We start from the raw sequence: 21,167 nt of genomic DNA on the forward strand, positions 1-21,167 counted from the left end.
TAGAGATCTATTGTGACTGTGTTTTTGAATGTGTACTTTTACTGTAACTTCTGACTCCAAATATGTGCAAAGTGCAACCTTGCAAACATGAAACCTGATGAGTTTTAACACCCACATGGCTCGAGTCTCTCCAGCACCACAGAAGAAGTTAGACACACAATAATACTGTAAGTATTAATAATATGATGGTTGTTTTTTTCAATGGATAGGCAGAACATCAAGCACTAGAATATGGGCCGGTTCTTTTTAGACCTTAGAGATTTTCAAGTGCAAGACATTTACTGAAATGATATCTTTGGTATCTAAAAGCTCTCCCTCACACGGCAGCCAGTATCACTTAAATATTTGAGCTGCAGTTCTTCATTTTTCACCACCTGATGAGTGTTTAGGCAGCTGTGGAGCTTGTTTTTTTGTTTTTTTCTTTCTTTTTTAATTATAGGATTAAAAGGAGCACCATTACTGATCAATTTATTCAAGCCTTTGCACACAATACAAATGAATTCAAAATTTAAAACAAATAGGCAAAATGATGTTGTGTTTGCCCTCTGTATCCAACTTTGGATATTTTTTATAGAGATCCAAATAAACTATTAATAATAAAGCACTACATTACAGTAGAAAATAAATAACAAAGCTCTGTGGAACATGTTGACTCCTGTGTTTGAAATTGAAACTAGTTTTTCAAAATTCACTCAAATTTAGTCATGTCAGTTCATGATTGCAAAATGTGTCTTAGGCAATTTTACAATATGGTTTCATTTAGAGTGTAATGCTGCAACTGTTTGGTTTATTATTACAAAGAGAGCACAACATTTTTATTGATTAATTTCGAAATGGTTTTTAAGAAAGCATGCTCTGTTTCGTCTCATATTGTGCAGTTCTGGGATGTGGCTGAAGTAAAATTTAATGGCCAAACAACGATTCCAAACCAAACAAATGCCAAGGACACAGATCTGATATATTTTTTGGATGTCAACTTGCTGGCAGTTACAAAGAGCAAGGAGCATGAGATGGTAACTCGAAGGAACAGAATGACCCAAGTTTCAGCGTGAGAACGACATTTAACATGCCAGCTATGAGAGACAGCGCCAACAACCGCCTGTTTAGTTTTCTCATCTTAATTTAAAATCCCCTGATGAATACTAAAATTGAGTTCTGAAAATCAACCACTGTGTGTGTTTATTAATGAACACACAGCTCCAGTCGCCCAATCACTTAAACCCCCTCCACACCCATGGTTCACCAACACAGGTGTTTTCACTTATTTAGCCTGATTTGAACTCTTCTCATGTGTGGGCGTGTTTAGACTGAACCTAACTGAAGCATGCAGTTTGTTTTCTTGCACATGTTAAGACTTACAGTACACTGACATCAGCCAAACAAAAGTGGCCACAGAATGACATATCAACGTTGCATGAGAGCAACGTTGCACTTTGTAGGCTGATAGTGTAATATGCAAAACAGGGGGGGGGGGGACACACACTGTTAGATTAACGTCTCCGTATCCAAACACAATGAGTCACTGTTTCTGTTCTTTTCTATGGTTGACTGCAAATTCACCTGTCGAAGTTCAACAAACGTATCCTGCTGATTTTGGCAGTGCAGCAGAACAAGAAATACATGCAGATATTGTCATTCTCATGGACCTAAACTGAAATGAATGACAAAGTGAATACTTGCATACATTGGTGCTTGTGTGACTACATTCTTACACTTTTGTCATATTCTTATTACTCCATAGAGCTGGTGACATCAAGCATTTTTCTACATAGCCCCACCCAACTTTAACTTGAGCAGAGGTCTAATTAGCCACAAGTGAAAACACCTGTGTGGGTGTGCAGGGCCTTAAAAGTCTAACTGAAATTGTCTTTTTTTGTATACTACAGCATACATATCTGCTTTATAAATCACTCATCTTGTGTTCTTCTGTGAGGAAAAAATCAAAAACCACAAGGGAGAAATTTATATTTTAAATTCTTTGATTTCATTATAGTTTTACATTATTTATATTAAATACTGTTCAATCAACCATTTACATAGCTGGAGTCCTCATTTCAATACAGCAAATCAAATCCTGAATAGAGTGATAAAGTGATAGCATTCAATCACAGGCAGACAGTCACACTGAGCCTGATTGCATCCTGCTGCACAACCCAAAAGACTCTGAACAACAGCCCACATTATCCTTCCTACTAAAGTCTCCTTCTTATCTAACTTACAAACACGTCTTGTTCTGCACCTGCAGCTTGTTGAAGGAGCCACCAAAAAAACACTACAAAACACTATATTTTTGGAGAACCTACAGCTATTTAACAAGACAATAGGACAAGGGGAGGGATTCATAAATTGGTGTATTAATACTTAAATAAATTGTGCACTCTGAATCTATAAAATTATACAGGAAATAAAGGTTTTCTAAATAAATAATTGAATTTACAATATTTAATGAAAGTAGATATTATATTAAGGAGTTGCTAAAGGCCTCCCATCATGTACACATCATTCTGAGGCCTTGTTGTGGTAAAACTTTGGGAATCCACTGTGAGATGTAACCAGAGATCTCCTTCTGAAAGTGTCAAGGGCACAGAAACAGGCAGGTCTGCCAACAAATTCAGAGGCTGGCCAATCACAGCGCATGTTACATTTCATGGCAGATCAGCTAAGATTTGCCTCAGTTTCCCCCCTGAGCTCTGAGGACAGACATGAACACAGCTGAGCCTCATCAACACATGGTGGTTATGAAATCAGCTAGAGGGATTGTTGTGCATCGTGAGTCTGTGTGCAAGGACTGAAACCTTGTTTGCTATGTGCAGTCAACTCACCCTCCTCTCTCATTCAGACTGTTAGTTGGAAAGCAGAGAGAGGGAAACACAGAGGGACAAAGTTCTGGCAGGAGGCCCGGTCCAGCAGGGGAGTGCATGAGGCAACAGAGCAGATCAGGACTTAATCATTCAACTACAGACATCAGCAGAAGGTAAAGTCATCTGTTACACTGCTTTGGAAGTGCAGCTTCATTCACAAAACAAATTCACTATATGGGGAAACAAAGTTCTAAATATGTAGGAATGTCCTTGTTAAGCTGTAAATAAGAAAATGTCACTCAAACGACTTCATTAACAGTGGTAAACTTGGACAAATTTCATTGTACAGATTACAAGTAACACTATATAATGAAGAATTTATAAACTGTTATGATGATCAATCACTATAATACATATTATACTCGTAAGTTATTAATGAGAAGCATTAGAAGTATTTACCATGGCTACCATTTGTATTATTTATAATTAGTTACATGAACACATTGACAAATAATTTATAAATTACTTTTGCCATTGATTGTGAATAATTAAACTGTAATAATTTAACAATCTCAAAAGTTTGAGGGGGCAAAATACCTGCGAATATATCTCTTTGGTTGCTAAATGCTCCACTATGTTTACAAGTCAGAACACAGCTGAGCGGTGAGAGTGAAACAAGACAGTTAAGTAAAACCAAAACAATGAGCTGAAAGATGCTAAAATGCTCCATAGAACTGCAGGAAACTGCACAGCTCAGATTACACATATACATTATTAACATGGATTGATAAATTAATTTGTGCAATTTTAAGAATAGATTCATTCTATTTCTGTGCAGTATACCTTTTAAACCTGAATATAGTGTAATTTCTGGAGAATATCACTTAGAACAACAGGGGGCTTAGGCCACTTAGGCCACAAGGGGGCAGAAGCAAACAATTCAATATTTTTTTTTTTTTTTTTACAAATCCAACATCATCACTAATGTTAAGTCTACTTCTGGTTTGATCTCCACCAACTTCTGAGAAAAATAGGTGTCTTTAACCTCTTAACTATTTGTCCTTCTTCACCAGCCAGTCGCAAACTTTAATGTTAGCTGCTGTGTCCTGGCGAGCTAACATAAAGACAGTTCATCAGAGCTTTTATTAAGTACTTGCATTGGACCTTCGCACTGGTAACTGAGAAATGACATTTAAGGAAATAAACAGCAGCACGTCTTTCCAGACTGAATGTCCCAGTTCTTGATCAACCGTACACCTCACTGTCAGTTGTCAATGAAACATCTTTATATCAGCTTGAGAAACTGAACCCGTAATCAAAAGCTAGAGCTCTTGAAATTAAAAATGAAATGATTTTAAGAAGTAGCTGAAAGCAGTAGCAAATACAATTTAAAGCAGTTTTATTGATGACAACACATGAGTGAAAATGAGTAGTAAAACATTTCCATCTATTGCAGTCATCGTAGAAGGCTGATCATTTTTTGGGAACGTTTTTTTTTCAGCAACAAAATCTGTTTTTGTCGTTGTAGCAACAAGGACGATGTTTGTGGATCAATTGGCATACCTGTCGATGGTAGTCAAAAAAAAAATAAAACAAACTGCACACTTAATTGCCCAGATAAGTGTTGAGGTAATATGTAAAATACTATTCAGATGAATGGGCAGAGTACAATCATTCATACATAAAATATGTACAGAGAGGTACATGAACACTCAGACACTGTTTTTCCAACTGCACAGTATGACAAATGCAGTAAAGGAGAAATAAAACTTGATTTTAAAAAAAATTAAATAAGGAAGTAAACATGAATGAGGAAGCACCTTGGTTTATACGCGATGCTTCAGGTTCTGAATCCGTAAAATAAATTAGAAATGATTCTGGTTGACATTTGGAGAGGCAGAGAATGGAGATGTAAGCCAAAATTATTCTGGCGTACTTGGCACCTCTAATCTGCAGTTTCAGAGCATATAGAATCTGTAACATCTTCAGCAGGTCCATTATCACAATAAAGCAAAAGTACTGTTGGTATGAGCATGAAATCTACAGTATAATGCAAACGTAAAACAAAGGTTATGTTACTGTAAGACAGATACAAAAGGAGAGCATAAGGTCATATTGGCAATGAACCTAAAAAGCACTTGAATGTAGTTGAATCAGGTTCAGTCATTAACTTCCCAACCTATGAGACATGAAAGATGGTGTAAGAGAAAAGAGGCAAACTGTTCACTTATAGAAGTTCATATATGATCGCTGTGTTTCCCGCAAATCTTCTTTCCATGAAACCAAACATGTAAGTGAACAGTTCGTCTCCCGCTGACAGAAACCTGTGCCGTTTCTGACTAAACTGATGACCGACGGGCCCGTTAAAAGTGTTCAGGAAAAAAAGTGCATCATATTTTGTCAAATACTGAGAAATAGCTGAACATTAAAAACAACACTCTTATAATAAACATCTGAAATATCTTTTTTTTTCTCACTAGTGCAACAACAGACTCGGTCAAATAAAGAGAAAACCTGCAGGCAATCAAAAGCTCTTTAACATCTAATAATTTTCTTGCCACAGTAGCAGAACAGTTAAGAAGGCAACTTAATGATTGATGCTCAAACACAAACATGCCAACATTATACACATCGCTCTTTTTTTATAGAAATAAATAGCTGAGTTATCATCTTTATCCTCTTCTTAAATAATTTCCATCTGTATATGACTCTGATGCACATTTAATATAAAGTATCTAATACACAACTGCAATTTCAACACTACTGTTATACATAATATAATTCTCTATGTTTATCTTTCATTCAACTTTGGAGAGAAAATGCTTACCGAATGAAGACCTGTAAACCTCAACTTTTTCCACTCATGAGTATGACCTTAATATTATATAACATCAAATGTTGGTCCTTTTTTTTCTCTTTTTTTCTCGTTGTTTTATACAAACATTATGTACAGAGTAGCTGATAGCGAAGGCAGGATTGTCTAAAACTCAAAATCAACAAGTGCATTGTGTTTTCTCTATTGTGTCAGTAAAGTTTTACACTTTTCTCACAAACCTGTTTCCCTCAATGAAACCGGGTGGACAATCAGTACAAGTGTAAGATAATAATATGCAGTACTGGAAGAACATGAAGAAATGGACATCCACAAATGTTCTCACATATTGACTTGGAACACGCACATCATTATTACATTATGCAGCCACACAAGTCCTCATTAACATGTTTGACTGTGAAGCAGAGACCAAAAACAAAAACGGCAGCCAACAGCTCTCCTCATCAGTGGGTTGTGAAATTTTAAAGAGCCCACATGACAAAAGCCTGCTCAGCATTTTTTGAAAACTGCCACCTTGCTCTGTTGCACACTCCGCCCACGGATGTTAAGATCTGTTGTAGAGACCAGGCTGGTTGCCTTGAGACAAATGAGATGTGCGAGGTAAAAAATGAACAGCATGTCGCAAGGGAGGAGACGCAATGTTCTACCTGACGTGTGATAGATTTTTTTTAACCTGTTTCAAAGCTGTGTGCGTGATTCCTTAGAATCAAAGTGGATATAAGTGTCTAATAGGAGCTCTGTTTAAAGAGGTGCTCCGGTGATTTTAATTATTGCACTTTTATAAAGTTGGGGGATTCAAAATCGAGTCAAAATCGATGCAGCAGAAGCAGAGAAATCCTTACTTTTGGTCCCTAGTATGGGTCACGCTCTAAAAATGCTTCCCATAATTCAACTCAAAGTATTTCTGTTAGCCTTGTAAACACCCACATTCTTCAAACCCCATGCCCCCGCAGGTTTTTATATTAAAGGTGTGCTGTTTCCAAGCTGAGATAACCCTGATGACATCACCAGGGTTTTTTTTTTTCACAGTCTGAGTAGTACTCCTCACAGCTTCTAAACTGATTTTGTAAAAATCTGCGGAGTGCCCCTTTAAACTGATCTGCAGCTCCGAGGAGTTTAAACTCAGTGTTAACACTTGAAGTATTGCTACTCATACATATTTAAAGTTTCTGCAATGTACGCTGAAGCCAAGAATTACACCAAATCAAATTCCTAATTGAAAGGTGACACTTGAGGACCTGATCCCTTGGTTTTGAGTTCTGCAAAAATAGTTAAGGTGATACTTGTTCCATGCTGGAAAGGGCACAACGTGTCAAATCACAAAAGCTGGCTGTCGGCTGTGTAACTGCCTGAAAACACCAGCAGAGGGAGTCAGAGGACGTCAGCTGTAAATGATAAATGAGGATTGTACAGAGGCTCGTGACGAGTCCTATGAATGGCACCGTTGAGTATGGTAAGGTATGAAATTCACGTGATATATCAACACTGTCACACCTCTACACATCTGGAGACCATGTTCAATATGAAACACAAAACCACATCTTCAAATCAAACTCCAATACTGTTGAGTTACTTTAGATTTGAAGAGATTTAAACATCTGCCTTTGCGTGGTCCCTCATCCCTCATTAATGGCACATTGGAGAAAACGCTCGCTGGAATGAGGACAGACAGACGACTGTTACAAATGGCACCGGTTTTTTGAGAGAAATGAGTTACGGATCATCTTCGAGCCTTGTGCATCAAACACGGAGTCCACGTTTGAGTCCTGTATCCGATGATCGGGAAGCAGAGGATGGTACGGTAGAAGAGGCTAAATGCATCGCTGCCATGCAGTGGCTAGAAGACGACATGTTAGTAAAGGTGGTCTGTGCGTTAACTCTCTCCGCTGTGCCTGGAGCTGGTGCAGCATGTTTCTGTTTCTGGGTGGAAGCAGTAGGTGTTTCTTCTGAGAGTTAAAAGATGTCCAGTTTCAACATAGTGCAGGGCAGGTAGCAAGAAAAACCATTTATTCAACCCTCGGCTAGTCTATTTATGCACTCACACATCTGCACACACACAAACATATAAAGCCTCTGTGTTAAGACCCTTACTCGTGGATAAGAGAGCTCAAGATCTCTTAAGAAATTCAACTTCTCAACAATTCCTTGCAATCATTTAAATCTCCTTCAAAGTGGAAAGTATGTACGCCGTATAATGTGCTGCTGCCCACGAGCACTTGGTGCTGAAGGTCTCAGGTATACGTCAAGCATTTATATAGAGTCAGACAGTTAAATACAGCGCTGTCACCTGGCTCCAGGCATTTCAAGAAAGCAGTCTGGCTCTGTGCGACGACACGATCCACTTTTGAAAACAAAAGACGACTGAGAAAGAGGATGTCTGACAGTTTTGTTGAGTACAGTTTGAGACAGGCCCTTCATCGAATATATAGTGCCTTTGTTGAAGTGTTTGCAGTCCGAATAAGCTCCCAAACTGGTTTTATGTCATTACCAATACATAAGAGATACTGATTTCCACTCCTGGAGCAGTGAATGAGTTTTTCTGTTTCAAGTTTGTCCCTGTGTAGTATGCACATTGAGCCTCAGGTCCTGGTTCATCATTGTGGCGTTCTTCCGTTGTTTCTGTGAGTGCTGCAGATGTTATTCAACCCAATGGAGTGGGCCCAAAACAGCTGGGTCTTTTTGATTGACTGGAGCCGAATGGCGCCTCTCCAAGACTTGAAGAATCTGCACGAAAGATGTTAGCAGAGACTGTCTGCTTTCACGTGGAGGATTTTGGAGAAGCCAGGTCTCTTCTTCAGAGCCTGAAAGAAAAAGAGAGGGACATCAGAATCTCATTTCTATGAAGGCAACCTGTAAATGAATTTTTCCAATTATCTGAAGGCCAAATATTCTATTTTCTCTCTTTTTATATTCTTCTGTTAGCAGTAAGTATTTGAATGTGTAAAATAACAGATGTCTCATAAAAAAAACCCTGTAAAGCACTGAGTTGCAGCAGGTTAAGGATGACTGTTTTGCTTCATAAGTTTCACTCTTAAAGAGCTTGCTTCAAAAAAGGGATGATTAAATATGAGAGGAGAGCTTTGGCTTCCTTTTCACAGGAAACTTGAAAAGGGAAAGATAAAAATAAATCATAGCTGTTTGCAGCTTTTGGAGAGGTTACCTAACTGCTGTGAGTAACTTCCCCATCTTGTAAGTGTAATACCCATGAAGAAGTCACTATAACTGACTCATAAAAACAAAACAGAAATAAAAACCTGGGATTTCACAGCCTTTAAATCTCTTAAATGTTTGTGTGTGGTCAGGTCGACTGTAAGAATGACCTCTCACAATAAGCCTCTGCTTAGAGTGAGTTAGCAGCAGCACATCTCACAACCAGCCATCATGGAGACTTTAAGGACTGAGTCACGGTTGAAACAGTGTGTAGTCATAATAAAAATAGACGCATCTTATCTGCTGAACAGCTTTCGCCTGTTAGTCATGTGTATACAGTTGTGCTAAAATCCAAGAACATGTCGGCTTAAAAAAAGGAATCTAAATTCACAATATGAGACTACTTGTCACCATGAGCTTTTTCTGACATTTTATAGACTATCGATTAATTGAGAAAATAATTGGAAGATTAATTGGTAATGTAAATAATTATTAGCTGCAGCCCTAGAACAACTATAAGCCTGGGCTTTCTATGTGTATCTGTATGTACATCCAGAGTTGGTGAATCAACTATTCCAAGATTTTTTAACATGTTGTCCACAGTTACATTGTGTAGAATTAGTGAGAAGAAAGCTGGAATATTTGGAAAGCCATTCAGTGCAAGTCAGAAAATGTATTTGTTCAATTTGTGCACACTATGCAGGGACTATATCTATATTAAAAACATGCATAGAGGCTGTAATATTAACAGCTTTTTCATTTGCTTTAACTTTTTGTGTTGATTTTGTCTGTGAATAGTATCGCATGTTTTAACAACTGAAAAACCTGTATGGTGCTCTGAAAAGTGTGTCCTACTATAGATACTGAGGTGCTGTTACCTGCAGCTTGTTAACCATCTCATCAAACAGTTTTCTGGCTTCAGGGCTGTTGGGGTCCTCAAAGTAGTCCTCTATACCGATCTGAACCACGATGGATTTCAGGTTGCGGCACACACCTACATGGGTGGAAGGAGGATTCAGGGAATATTGAAATGGAAATCATCTGAGTTTTCTTAAATTAAATATGTAATAAAAAAAACATGAGAAGTAAATACATTCTCATTTTGCATGATATGTATGTGAAGCAGGCAGCAGACCTCAAGTGACAACAACAGGCAGTAAAATGTTTTGTTGTGAGTCATGTTTTTATTATTCCTACAGCGGTTTTAGTGTCCCTTGGTGATCTATCCATAGCCAAAATATTTTGGCTGTCTGGCTATAACAATAACTTTGTAATTGTGGTAACTGTAACGTGAATCACTGGATAACTCTACAGAGCATATCCTACAAATGTTGTATGAGATGTACACAATACTGTCAGTGCTTCTATGCACACGTACAGTACAGTATTGTGTGACAAATATTAACTCAGATAGTTTTCAGACTCACTGTTGAAGTGGAGCAGGGCTTTGGGGGTGACGGGTGTGGAGGTGAGCACCAGCATCTCCAGGCCTTTCAGGCCCTCTCTGCAAACCTCTGCTGCCACCTCCTGGTTGATTTCACTCACATGGTCCAACTCCAGCACCTGCAGGCGCATGCAATTCCTCGCTGTAGAAAGAGGGAACATAAAGTGGGAGAATGTCGAGATTATACACAGCAGAGGTCACAGCAAGACATAAAGGGTTGTTTACATTTAAGATCTGTGCCAGTTGCGGCTGAAATGCAATATATGTAGTGTAATATAGTAATAGATGTATTTTTTAAAACTGAAGTTTAATATTAATACAGTTGAGATTGTTCATGAGAACATTTTTGATGCTTTGTTATGTCATGTCTTGACACACTCGTACCATTTCTCTATCATCTAGCAACAAAAGTTACATCACAGTTCCTGCATATGTGAATGAGTTCATGATTTAAAAGTGTGCCGCTACTGGAATTCTCATGAATACTCACACTCATAAATAATGTATTTTCATATTGTAGCTGAAATAACTGCAGTGGACGTAAGCACAAGTTGAACTATCGTTATATAAGCAACACTTACCCAGTGAGGCCAGCCCCTGAATGCCACATCCGGCCCCACCTACACCGAGAGCACGGAGGTGTGGCCAACATCGTCCAATGGTCTGCAGGCATCGGTTACTGAACCGAGCAGGTTGCTGGCTAAAAGAGAAAAAAATGAAAGCCACGTGCAGTCATTTAATAACCTCAGCATAGTCGCCATAACACGAAAGTCTCAAAGGTATCTATCTATTATTTCCACGTGTATTACCATGGGTGTAGTGGTGCCACCTGTAGAGAGATAATGTCTCTACAACCTGCTCCGAGGGCCCAGATCACCTCCTGGCCAACTGGGTCTGTGGCGCTCCTGCAACACAACACATATGCACAGTTTGTGTCTATATTACATACATGTGAGGAATTGAGTGCAGTTTTATATGCTCGTTCAGTCACTGAGGTTCAACTGAAAATTCTGTGCTTGATACATTTGTCAGGGTGCAAATTTCTAACACAGATCTAGGTGGGTCTACCTGTAAGTTACAGCCTGCAGAGCTCGGCAGTAGCAGCTGGCCAGCCAGAGGGAGCGGTCAGTCAGCAGGTTGGGGCAGTGAGAAATCTTTAGTATCAGTAGGTTACTTCCTGTGGCCTTTAGCAACGCCTCCAGACCCTCCTCCAGACAGCCACTAAGACGTAAAGGAAGGTTGACAAGAAAATACAGGCAGAGACACAGCAGAGGAGGTAATTCTCCTGTCCTTCAGCGCAGCACTTCATCTATTTATAGCACATAACAAAATGTTCCTACAGTGTATTTGGCAATATATGCAAGAGGCAGCATGTCCATGCAGGGTCTGCACATTTAAAGAGCAGCTTTGAGCTGTAACATACTCAAAAAAAAACATTTAGACACAAACAATTTTACTGCTCATATCAAACATCTATTTGTCTTCTTTCAGGAAATGAAAACAAATGTTTTATATGCTGAACATAATCAAACAGCACAAGCACATCGGTATTCAATCACTTATGTTCCTCTTCTTGGCCTCCTCTCATCAATCACAGTCTGAGGAGTCATTTAGCATGTCACTCAGTTCAATAGATGGCAAAGCAAAGAGCTTATCGAAGCCAAAACAACACACAATGTAGTAATAAGCATCCCAAAGTTAGATTTTTCTAAACTGTGTGCGGCTTTGACATCCTGCCTGTATTTGTGTCTCTGTTTCTACCGCATGTGTATCTCACCGTGTGCTTTTAAGGTAGTCCTCCTTGGTTTCCTTCTTGCCACGCTGTCGTGGTTTGAGGTTTTGCAGGATGAGTGAGTGCGTCTGAGTGCACCACTGAGACAGTGTGCCCAGGAACTACAAGAGACACATCGAAATAAGTGAAGATCTTCATAGTACATAGAAAGGGTGATTCAGTTACACTCCTTTACATGCTGCTGCTGTTTACTGTTGACAGCATTACTTTTCACCTTGGAAGAGATGCGAGCGTTCTCCAGAAGAACTCTGGTCCAGACGGCCGGGTGACGAGCCACAAACCTCCAGTTGCGGCAAACCTCAGCAGTTCTCAGCAGGGTTTTAGTGTCCAGGTAGGTGAAGATGCAGAAGAGAGCGGCACGCATCTTCAGGATCTCCGGACTGATCACCTCGTTGGATTTGGATGGGCTCTTCTCATGACGGCAGGGCTTGTTGTAGCCTCCTTCTGATCGACCTATGGGAAGAAAAAAGTCTTTTGTGGTCTTTTTACCACTGGAGATCAGCTGCTTAAAGTATAACAAATGGACTATTTGTGATGTTTAGCTCTTGATGATGAATTTTGACAAAGTTTTCAAGGATTTCTTTGCTTTTCTCTGCTTTGAAGGTAGGAAGACACCATATGTTTAAAGCGTCAGTTGTTTACTCTGCTGTGCAATTTACCTGTATTATATTTATAACACCATGTTTTTATGACATCAGTGACAGAAAAAAAGAGTCTAATGTATCAACACATAACTTACATGTTAGCAATCAGCAATCAGTGAATGTTCCTCATTGTGCTAGTGTCCTGTTGGGTGGGTCAGTGGGTGGCAAAAGGTCAAAATTGCGCAATTTCTAAAGTTATAGAGGGCATTTTATTTATTTATTATTATTTATTTATTCATTTAAAAAATGAAAAAGTGAACTTGACTTGGTAACTCTGTGCTTGGAGAGATGGTCTTAATTTTTTCTACTTAGTTTATTGTATTTCCTAACAAGGATGTAGATGTAAAATGCCAGAAATGTTAAAAAAGATATCCTGTCACATGGTGGCGCCAACCTTCAACAAGACACTAAATAGGATTACATAATTTTTTTTTTTCCTCTTTTCATTTTTATCCTCTGTATTGCTATCTATTGGCTGATACTATATGTCCAATCCAAACCCGGCTCATTGCTCCCAGCAAGATTGCTCCTAGATGACTCATTTTCATCTTCGGCCTTGGAAGGAGTCTGCTCGCAGCCATCAGGGCTATGAACCATTGCTTACACTCTTCCTCTTTCTCTCTCTCTCTTTCTTTTTCTCACTCACACCACCTACGCTCAAGGCTGCCAAATGAACTAAAAAAGCCGAGCTGTGTGTTACATGCGGAGAAAAAGCCTGTGTGCATGTAGATACATACCATCTGATAAAACCTGGCAGAGACTCTCCCAATAAGGAGAACTACGTCAGAGCCGAGGAATGCCAGTAACATGTTGAGTGTTACATGAGACAGATCTTTGAGTTAATGGGGCCGTCATAGTGGTTCATACAGATTTGTCATAGGGCTCTAGCCCAGTTTCTCTCCTTCCCTGACTACCCCGGTCCACCTGGTATTTATAAGAAACCCGACAGCAGGTGGGGAAAAATGGAGGGCAGCAGCAGTGAGTTTAAGGATCTTGGCACGGCAGGAAGTTAACAGAGAGATGTACAATCTGTGATGGAGCTGAAAAAAAAATCTTCAAGCATGACTGGCTTTCCAACTTGGCTCGCTCACAGGAGCACAAAGCTTAGTATGAGAGGAGAAACTGAGACGATACATCAGATAAATAGTGCTCTCTCAAATAAAATATGTTCAAGGTCTACCATAGATACACACACACACACACACACAGAACAGAGAAAGTATACTGTAGTACTTGTAGCAATGTATGACTTGGTTTACTCATCATCTACAACAGACATGCTTATGGTAAACAAAACAGTGTAAACACCTCCTGAAATAAATAAACTGTAGCTAAATAAATCAGAATTGTCATCACTGCAACAAATCTGGATCATATCAGACTGCACTTCATGCCAGTTAGTATTTATAAACCTTAAAATATACATTCATCATATCCCTGTTTAGATATTATTCTCTTTAAAAATGAACACCTAGTGACACATGTGCAGAATCACGTTAATTTTTCTAACTGAATTTGGGAAAACTTATAACTGCACTATACTTGTATTTTTGGTATATTCTGTTTTGCCTATTTGTATCTAATTTCATTTATCTACTTTTATCCTATTGTAATTTATTTAATTCTTGCATGTGCTTTTAAATGTCATTTTCTCACCTTACGTAAAGCGCTTTGAGTCACCTCTGTGTTTGAGAGATGCTGCACAAATAAACTTGTCTTGCCTACATAAAAAACAGATGAACAATGGAGCAATAACATCTATTTTGTTCTCTAAAAACTACACATTCACATATGGTACTATGAAAACATATTATACTTTCATATATTGCACTTTGATTACAAATTATTAATTCTAAAGTCAACATCTACTATTTTGTGCATACAATCACAAAAACAAACACTTGACATTTTAAAAAAAATCAAATATCTTCCCTTCCCTGTTAGTTAGTTTAAACTCGAGACTGCTGTTCATCTTTGTCAAAGCAGTGTTGGATATATTAATAATAATTCTGTAAGTGTTTGGTTGATGCACCTGCACCTTGGACACATACAGTACGATGTGACATCTTTGGAGTTCACTTAGTTTTCTCATCACATTTTAAATTCACATATCAGATATCAATAGCTGACGAATGCAGCAAATAAGTATTTTAGCTAGTTGTTTCAGGGTCAAGTTACATAACCAGAATCACTAGTTTATCACAGAAGGCCTTACAATCTGTACAGCGTACTAGAGCTGCAATGATCAAGCAATCGACAGGAAATTAAAAAACTATTTTATTTAGTCATTTTTTAAGCAAAAAAGCCAAGAATTTGTTGGATTCAGCTGATTTCACGCTTTTCTTTGTCATATATAAGGGTAAACTAAATATCTTTTGGTTTTGGACTCTTGGTCTAAATAAACAAGACATCTAAAGACATCACCTTTGAATCTGGAAAATTATAACAACAATTTTTCACTATTTTCTAACATTTTTATAGACCAAATGATAAATCAGTTAATCAAGAAATTAATCTGCAGATCAATTGATAATGAAAATAATCGTTAGGTGCAGCGTTAGAGCATGCAACATTCTCAATCCTTGGACCCATGATTTGGGAAAAGGAAAACCTTGTCATGAAATTACATAAACAACAAAAAATTTGTAGCAGTGTTGTGGTTGCGCTGTAAGTTCCCTCAGAGTTTAAGTCATTTTTCAAGTGTTGACATTGTTGTGTCTACACACTGCAGCAGACATGTGGCCTCTTCCCTCCATGTTTACCATATAAGCTCATAGCTGATCTGCGCTCCTCTCAATTTGTAGAATGAGTTTGGTCAGTGACACAGCTCCTGAAATATTACAGCGACTCAGCCTGACCTAGATCCACATCAGTCACTGCTCTTATGGGAATCATACCAAGCCCTTTGTTCTATGAATCCCATGTGTCTGAGTTACTGGCTGGATGGTTAGATTGGAGAGAGTATGTGAGATACAATATGTGCATTTCTAAGAATAAGAATCCTCACCTGCATTAGGGCGATATCCGGCCCTGCTGTGGTGAGGATAGGGGGCGGCAGACTGCTGGACTTCAGCCACAGCTCTCCTCTCTTGCTCCCACATCTCCACTTCAGACTCGGTGGTCCGGGAGCCCACGTCTGACACGTCTCCCTCCTCGCCTTCAGTGCTGTTCCTGTAAGGTCGCCGCTGCCAGTTCTGGATGGCCTGTTTACGGAGACCCCAGTTTCTCGATCCTCCACCGCCGCATCCGGGTGAGCGCTCGTAACCCCCCTCGCCCAGCCGGCACTGCATGTGATAGTACTGAGCCTCGGGACAATCCTCCATAGGATGCATCTCCACGCTGTCACTATCGTAACCACCAGAGCCCTGTGAGACGGACTTGATTCGCCCTGATGCTCTGCAGAAAAAGAGAAGGAAGTGAGCGACAAGTAGCAGAACTTAACAGTAAAACAAATTATGACTGAATTGTTCTGAAATGTTTTTTGTATAATATCACCTGAATGGTCCATATTATATTCTGAAGATTAATAATGAGAATCAACATCATGACGTAACAAAGAAAATACTCCAAAGGTGTGTATTTGAACTTTTCTTGGTCTATTTTTCCTATTTTCATACAGAAAAAGTAAAAAAAATTTGCACAGCCTGAAGAAGATCACTGTTGCAGATATTCTTTACTATTTTTAATACATTCACACCACAATTATGACTAGACTGAAATAAAAGTATTTTATGTCATTTAGAAAATTAACACGTTACTCTGTCATGTCATGTTTTCACAGAATTAACAAAGATACGCAGACATACTTCCACTTGACAATTAGCGAAGATAAAACTAATTACTTACGGTAGATACTGCAGGTGATAAGCATGACTCTGCTAATCTAACGGCCTATTCACCCATACACAAACGCTGCCCAAAAAAAAGCTCCTGATGAAAACAGTACCATCTTTACATCTGCTCTTAATGCTTCAGTTACTTGTTCATCTGATTCTTCTGATTATTTGTCTTAGAAAACAGTTCTGTTCTTTCTGCTTTGTGTGAGATTCACGTCCACTGAGGAAATCAGCAGGTTTGGTATTTAATTTGACAATATCGGATGCACTGAACCTCTGAAACCAAAATTAACCACAAATAGGTGCTGTATGACAGAGCTGCATTTCACAGGATTTCTAGTAGAATGAGGGCAGCTTTTGTACATACGTACAGCTACAGGACTTAAAATAACACAAGTAATGAGCGGTTACAAATATCAGCTTCTCAAAAACTAGGACATTTTTCTTTCATTCTGCGTTTCTTCCATCTCACTACTCGCTCCTTTTTCTCTCAGCATAATAGTAAGAGTCAAAGCATCAGCATATATGTCTTTTTGGGACAAAAACGAAAAAGAACCACAGGTAATACTGCAGGTAGCACTCACCAGTGGTGGCAAGTGAAAAGGATGCACAGAAGATGCTAAGATGCTAAGTCACAAATAACCACTGATGTTTGTTTACGGTTTCACGATCAAAACTGGGACACTGACAAAAACTGGGTTTTTAAATTCTCTAATGAGCTGGTTGTAAAGTAGAAACGTGATAAAAACAGTAGCACCACTTTAATGTTTTGACAACATTAAATCAACTTCACGAGATAATGACATGAATTGATCTCAATCCCAAGCAACATATGATTACCGATTGCTAATTAGTTATTTCACTGTGTGTGTGTGAAGCATCAGACAGCAAATATAAAACAACTCAACAATCAGTGGCAGAAGAAACACACTCCCTCCTGTCTCATCTCACTGCTTGTGTTGTTTCCTACTACGCACATCAACATTAAAAGATGGATTACACTTCATTCTGAATGTTAGTTTTTATGTCCTGATAGTAGCATTCTCAGAGAACACAGAGAAATACCTGCGATAGACTACATTTACATCAGAAGCTTTTGGACTTTAAGAAGAAAATCTATTTGGGATCCATGCATATGGATTCTGTTACAATTACAAACTGATTGCTATTATACATGAGCTATGGAATACATAAAATTGACACATGCAGACTTGTGATGATGTCAAAAAATATCTTGATCCTTGATGAAGAGCTATTAATAACCCGAGACAGAAGGCTTTGCGGGTTGCTGTTGAGCCACGGTGTGTGTCGTGTCATTCATGATTCAATGGGGAAGGCCTGACATGTTCTGTCTGACGTCACGTTAGAAAATACATTTACATATCAACTGACAGTTGTGTTAGTCAGGGTATTAATGGTGCGACCATGTGTCAGAAATCTCCAGCAGAGACCCAGAAATACTTCAGTCAGACCTCATGCGGAGAGACGTCCAACCAGCACTGTCTCTATTGGCTGAGATGGAATCTGTGCATCACACGGTTCAACACTGTACTACATATAAATATCTTAATGTGGATGTCAATGTGTGAAACCACACTCTATCCTCAATAATTAACATGCTACTTGTCAGTTATTAATGCAGTCTACTAAAATGTAATGAAATAGAGAAAAATGCCCATCACAACTTCTCAGAGCCCATGAAGACATATTCAAGTTGTAATAATAAATCAAGGAAATCAGCAAATTCTCACATTTGAAAAGCTTGAATCAGCGAACGTTAGGCAGTTTTGCTTGATAAATGTCTTAAAGGGGACGTATCATGCATATTTCCAGGTCTATATTTATATTCTGAGGCTCTACTGGAATATCTTTGCATGATTTTCAGTTCAAAACTCCTTATTTATCTTATGCTGGCACTTTATGCAGCTCCTCAGTTCAGCCTCTGTCTGAAAAAGGCTATTTTGAAAGCTTCCTCTCAGTAAACATGGGTGCCTGGTTATGTTTTAAATTGGGGGAGCAAATTTAGAAAGATACATAATTGGTGGGGAGGGTTGGGGGTCCTAACCCCAGAAAAATTTTTTTATTTAAAACAAATGTCCTGCATTTCTAAACCACCCAACTGCCATGAACACACACAAAAATTATTGTTTGAAGTTGTTTCTTCAATTGTTTGAAAATTAGGCTATAGTTTGAAATAAATTATGGCTTTGTAAAGGGTAATAAAGCGGACTGTCTTGTCTCCATAGCAATTGTAGCTGATGATTATGGGTATGCTAATGTAGCCAAAACTGACAAAAAAACCTTTATTTCTCGGAATCAAAGGAGAAATAATTCAAACTGATGGCCATAACATTAACCTATCATATTGTTGAGTTAACAAGGACACTTTTGTGTTTCTATGTTGAAAAATGTTAAAAATATCATTAAAAGAAAACCTTAATACGGTAAAAGTGAGGAAAATACTTCCAGCAGGGGATCCAGAGCAGTTGCTCTGAGCATCTAGTAATGACGCAGATGGGTTTACACTGGAGTTCGTTGAAATCCAGATTGGTCTCATACAGACGCTAAAGGGCACCTTGTACGTCAGTATCAGACACCAGGGAGTGTGACAGAGCATCAGTATTTGACAAACCAACTTAAAGGGTGGTCCAAAAATGTGTGATTTTTTATTACTTGTTTTTGTCGGTTGCTGAAAATAGTAAAATCATCATTGATATAGGCTGCTTAAATATTATCACCTGATAGTGGGGACTGTATGATGTTTATTTTTAAAAAGACAAAAAGCAGGGTAGCAAAACCATAACTTTGCTCCCCCTAATTGATGGAGATTCATTTGCTGCACTTGCTCCATTGCCCATTATGTCTATGTACCTAACCAAACAGTAGTAGTGGGATTGTTTTTTATATTCACTTATTTTTCTCGTTCTTAACTCAAAATTGACTTACAGAAAAAAAATTTTATTTGTTAATGTCATGTTTTGGAACTTTGACCATGTTTAACATAGACATCTGATATAGCAGTATATACATGGCAGAAAATCGCAAAAATCATGATATGTCCCCTTTAAATGATTCACAGATTATGAAAATGATTGTCAGCTGATTTTGTATTGGGTGACTAAGTAGCTGTAGTGTGCAGTTCAGAAAACCTAATAAAATGTTAGTTTACTACTTGCTGAGATGTAAAGTGTGCAGCCCTGCTGAACAGGGAGGGACCCTTGTTCCAAGAAGGGTTTGTGGAAATAACTACAATCTCCTGACTTTGAATTTTAACTCATGTGCGAAAGACAAAATAATATGAAATCACACAGGGAGTTACCATGGCACTGCCACTGTTTCTATTGTTTTTACGAGGTTCTCTAACTTCAGCTGCCGTGCTTATAAACATTCATAAACATGGCTGACATTGTGCCCCATAAGGCGGGGGCAGCGACCACAGTAGATGGTGGTTAAATGATCTGGGGTTCTAGGGGAGCTTTTACATTTCCATATAACTGACAGATTGTGTTTTACTCTAGGTATGAAAGATGGGGTGCACTCAATTCATGTAACAGCCAAGAGCCTCAAAATCTCCAGTCAAACCAGAAAACCAGGTTTCTGTCCAAATGAACTGATAGACAGAGACTACACAGTTCCCTAAACAACTGACCCTCTGCTCCAGGCACTCTATTAATACAATACCTTCCCTATTATTATCTTAAGAAAATGTGCAAGAAAGACAAAATGATTCCTAATTATATCACATGTAATATGGCCACTGAGAGCTTGGATAATCCTCTCTTTATTTGATGGTTAAGTGTACCAGTAAGTGTTACTTGTACCATAAAGCTCCTTACGGCACAGTAGTTATCTGGATGGATTATATTTCAGACTCAAGGTAAAAGGTCTGGCTAGGTTTGAAATCATCCGTGTAAAAGGAGCAGTGTGCTTACTTACCCTGTGCTGGGGGAGGAACGTCGGTCTGACACTTGGTACATGCCCCTTGTGCTACCGGAGAGGCTGGAGTTTCTCTGGAGGGAGACATGAAGATACAGATTAGAAAGAAACGTTTTATTAATAAAACATCTCGGTACTCCAAAGTGAGATAAGGTTGTGTAAGATTACAACCCGGAAGAGTGGGTCACATACTTTATGCTCTGGCTGTATCATTCATTTGTTCCCAACTGGCAATATACAAGTGACTTCAGGTGGTTAGGATAGTTTTTAATGGGAGAAATGTGGGTGTAATATTTTATATTTATACAGGGACTTAATATATGTCATAATAAATTAGTATTGCTATTAAAATGACAAAAGTGCACTGCTTAATAAATTCCCAATGAAAAGAGGTAAATCTAACAGTAAATCAAACAGTATCCTGCAGTATAAGTCACCACAGATAGATTTTCTAAACATTATTCAAACCAGCTCTGACAGTTCAGCTCAGGCAAACAGAATATTATGAAGATTGAAATAAATAACATAACTGATCTTCTACTCAAAGACATTGGGCATATTTTGTGTGATTTAATCTTCTCACAGATTTTAGCATGTATAGTACAACTGATGAGAGAAGCTGAGAAAATGATGATGAGTCATAGATGAAGAAGAAGCTTGTTCAGACTACTGGGATCATTTAGTCCTGAGGGTGGCACAAGAGGAAAAGCTCAGCACGTGTCCGACATTTG

General features: G+C 38.6%; 1 protein-coding gene across 1 annotated transcript in view; it reads right to left on the reverse strand.

Annotated features, from left to right (window-relative positions):
- Positions 1 to 4,183: 4,183 nt before the first annotated feature.
- fbxo41 (F-box protein 41) overlaps positions 4,184 to 21,167 on the reverse strand; it is a 57,135-nt gene continuing 40,151 nt past the window's right edge. The window contains exons 5-14 of the mRNA XM_067584797.1: positions 20,437 to 20,510; positions 15,672 to 16,060; positions 12,235 to 12,473; positions 12,006 to 12,121; positions 11,297 to 11,449; positions 11,038 to 11,133; positions 10,810 to 10,928; positions 10,212 to 10,370; positions 9,663 to 9,778; positions 4,184 to 8,435 (exon numbers count right to left, since the gene is read on the reverse strand). Coding sequence (XP_067440898.1) covers positions 8,373 to 8,435; positions 9,663 to 9,778; positions 10,212 to 10,370; positions 10,810 to 10,928; positions 11,038 to 11,133; positions 11,297 to 11,449; positions 12,006 to 12,121; positions 12,235 to 12,473; positions 15,672 to 16,060; positions 20,437 to 20,510 — 1,524 coding nt within the window. The 3' untranslated portion in view covers positions 4,184 to 8,372. The remainder of the gene's footprint in view (positions 8,436 to 9,662; positions 9,779 to 10,211; positions 10,371 to 10,809; positions 10,929 to 11,037; positions 11,134 to 11,296; positions 11,450 to 12,005; positions 12,122 to 12,234; positions 12,474 to 15,671; positions 16,061 to 20,436; positions 20,511 to 21,167) is intronic.

This window comes from Thunnus thynnus, chromosome 3, assembly GCF_963924715.1.
Source record: "Thunnus thynnus chromosome 3, fThuThy2.1, whole genome shotgun sequence".
NCBI lineage: Eukaryota > Metazoa > Chordata > Actinopteri > Scombriformes > Scombridae > Thunnus > Thunnus thynnus.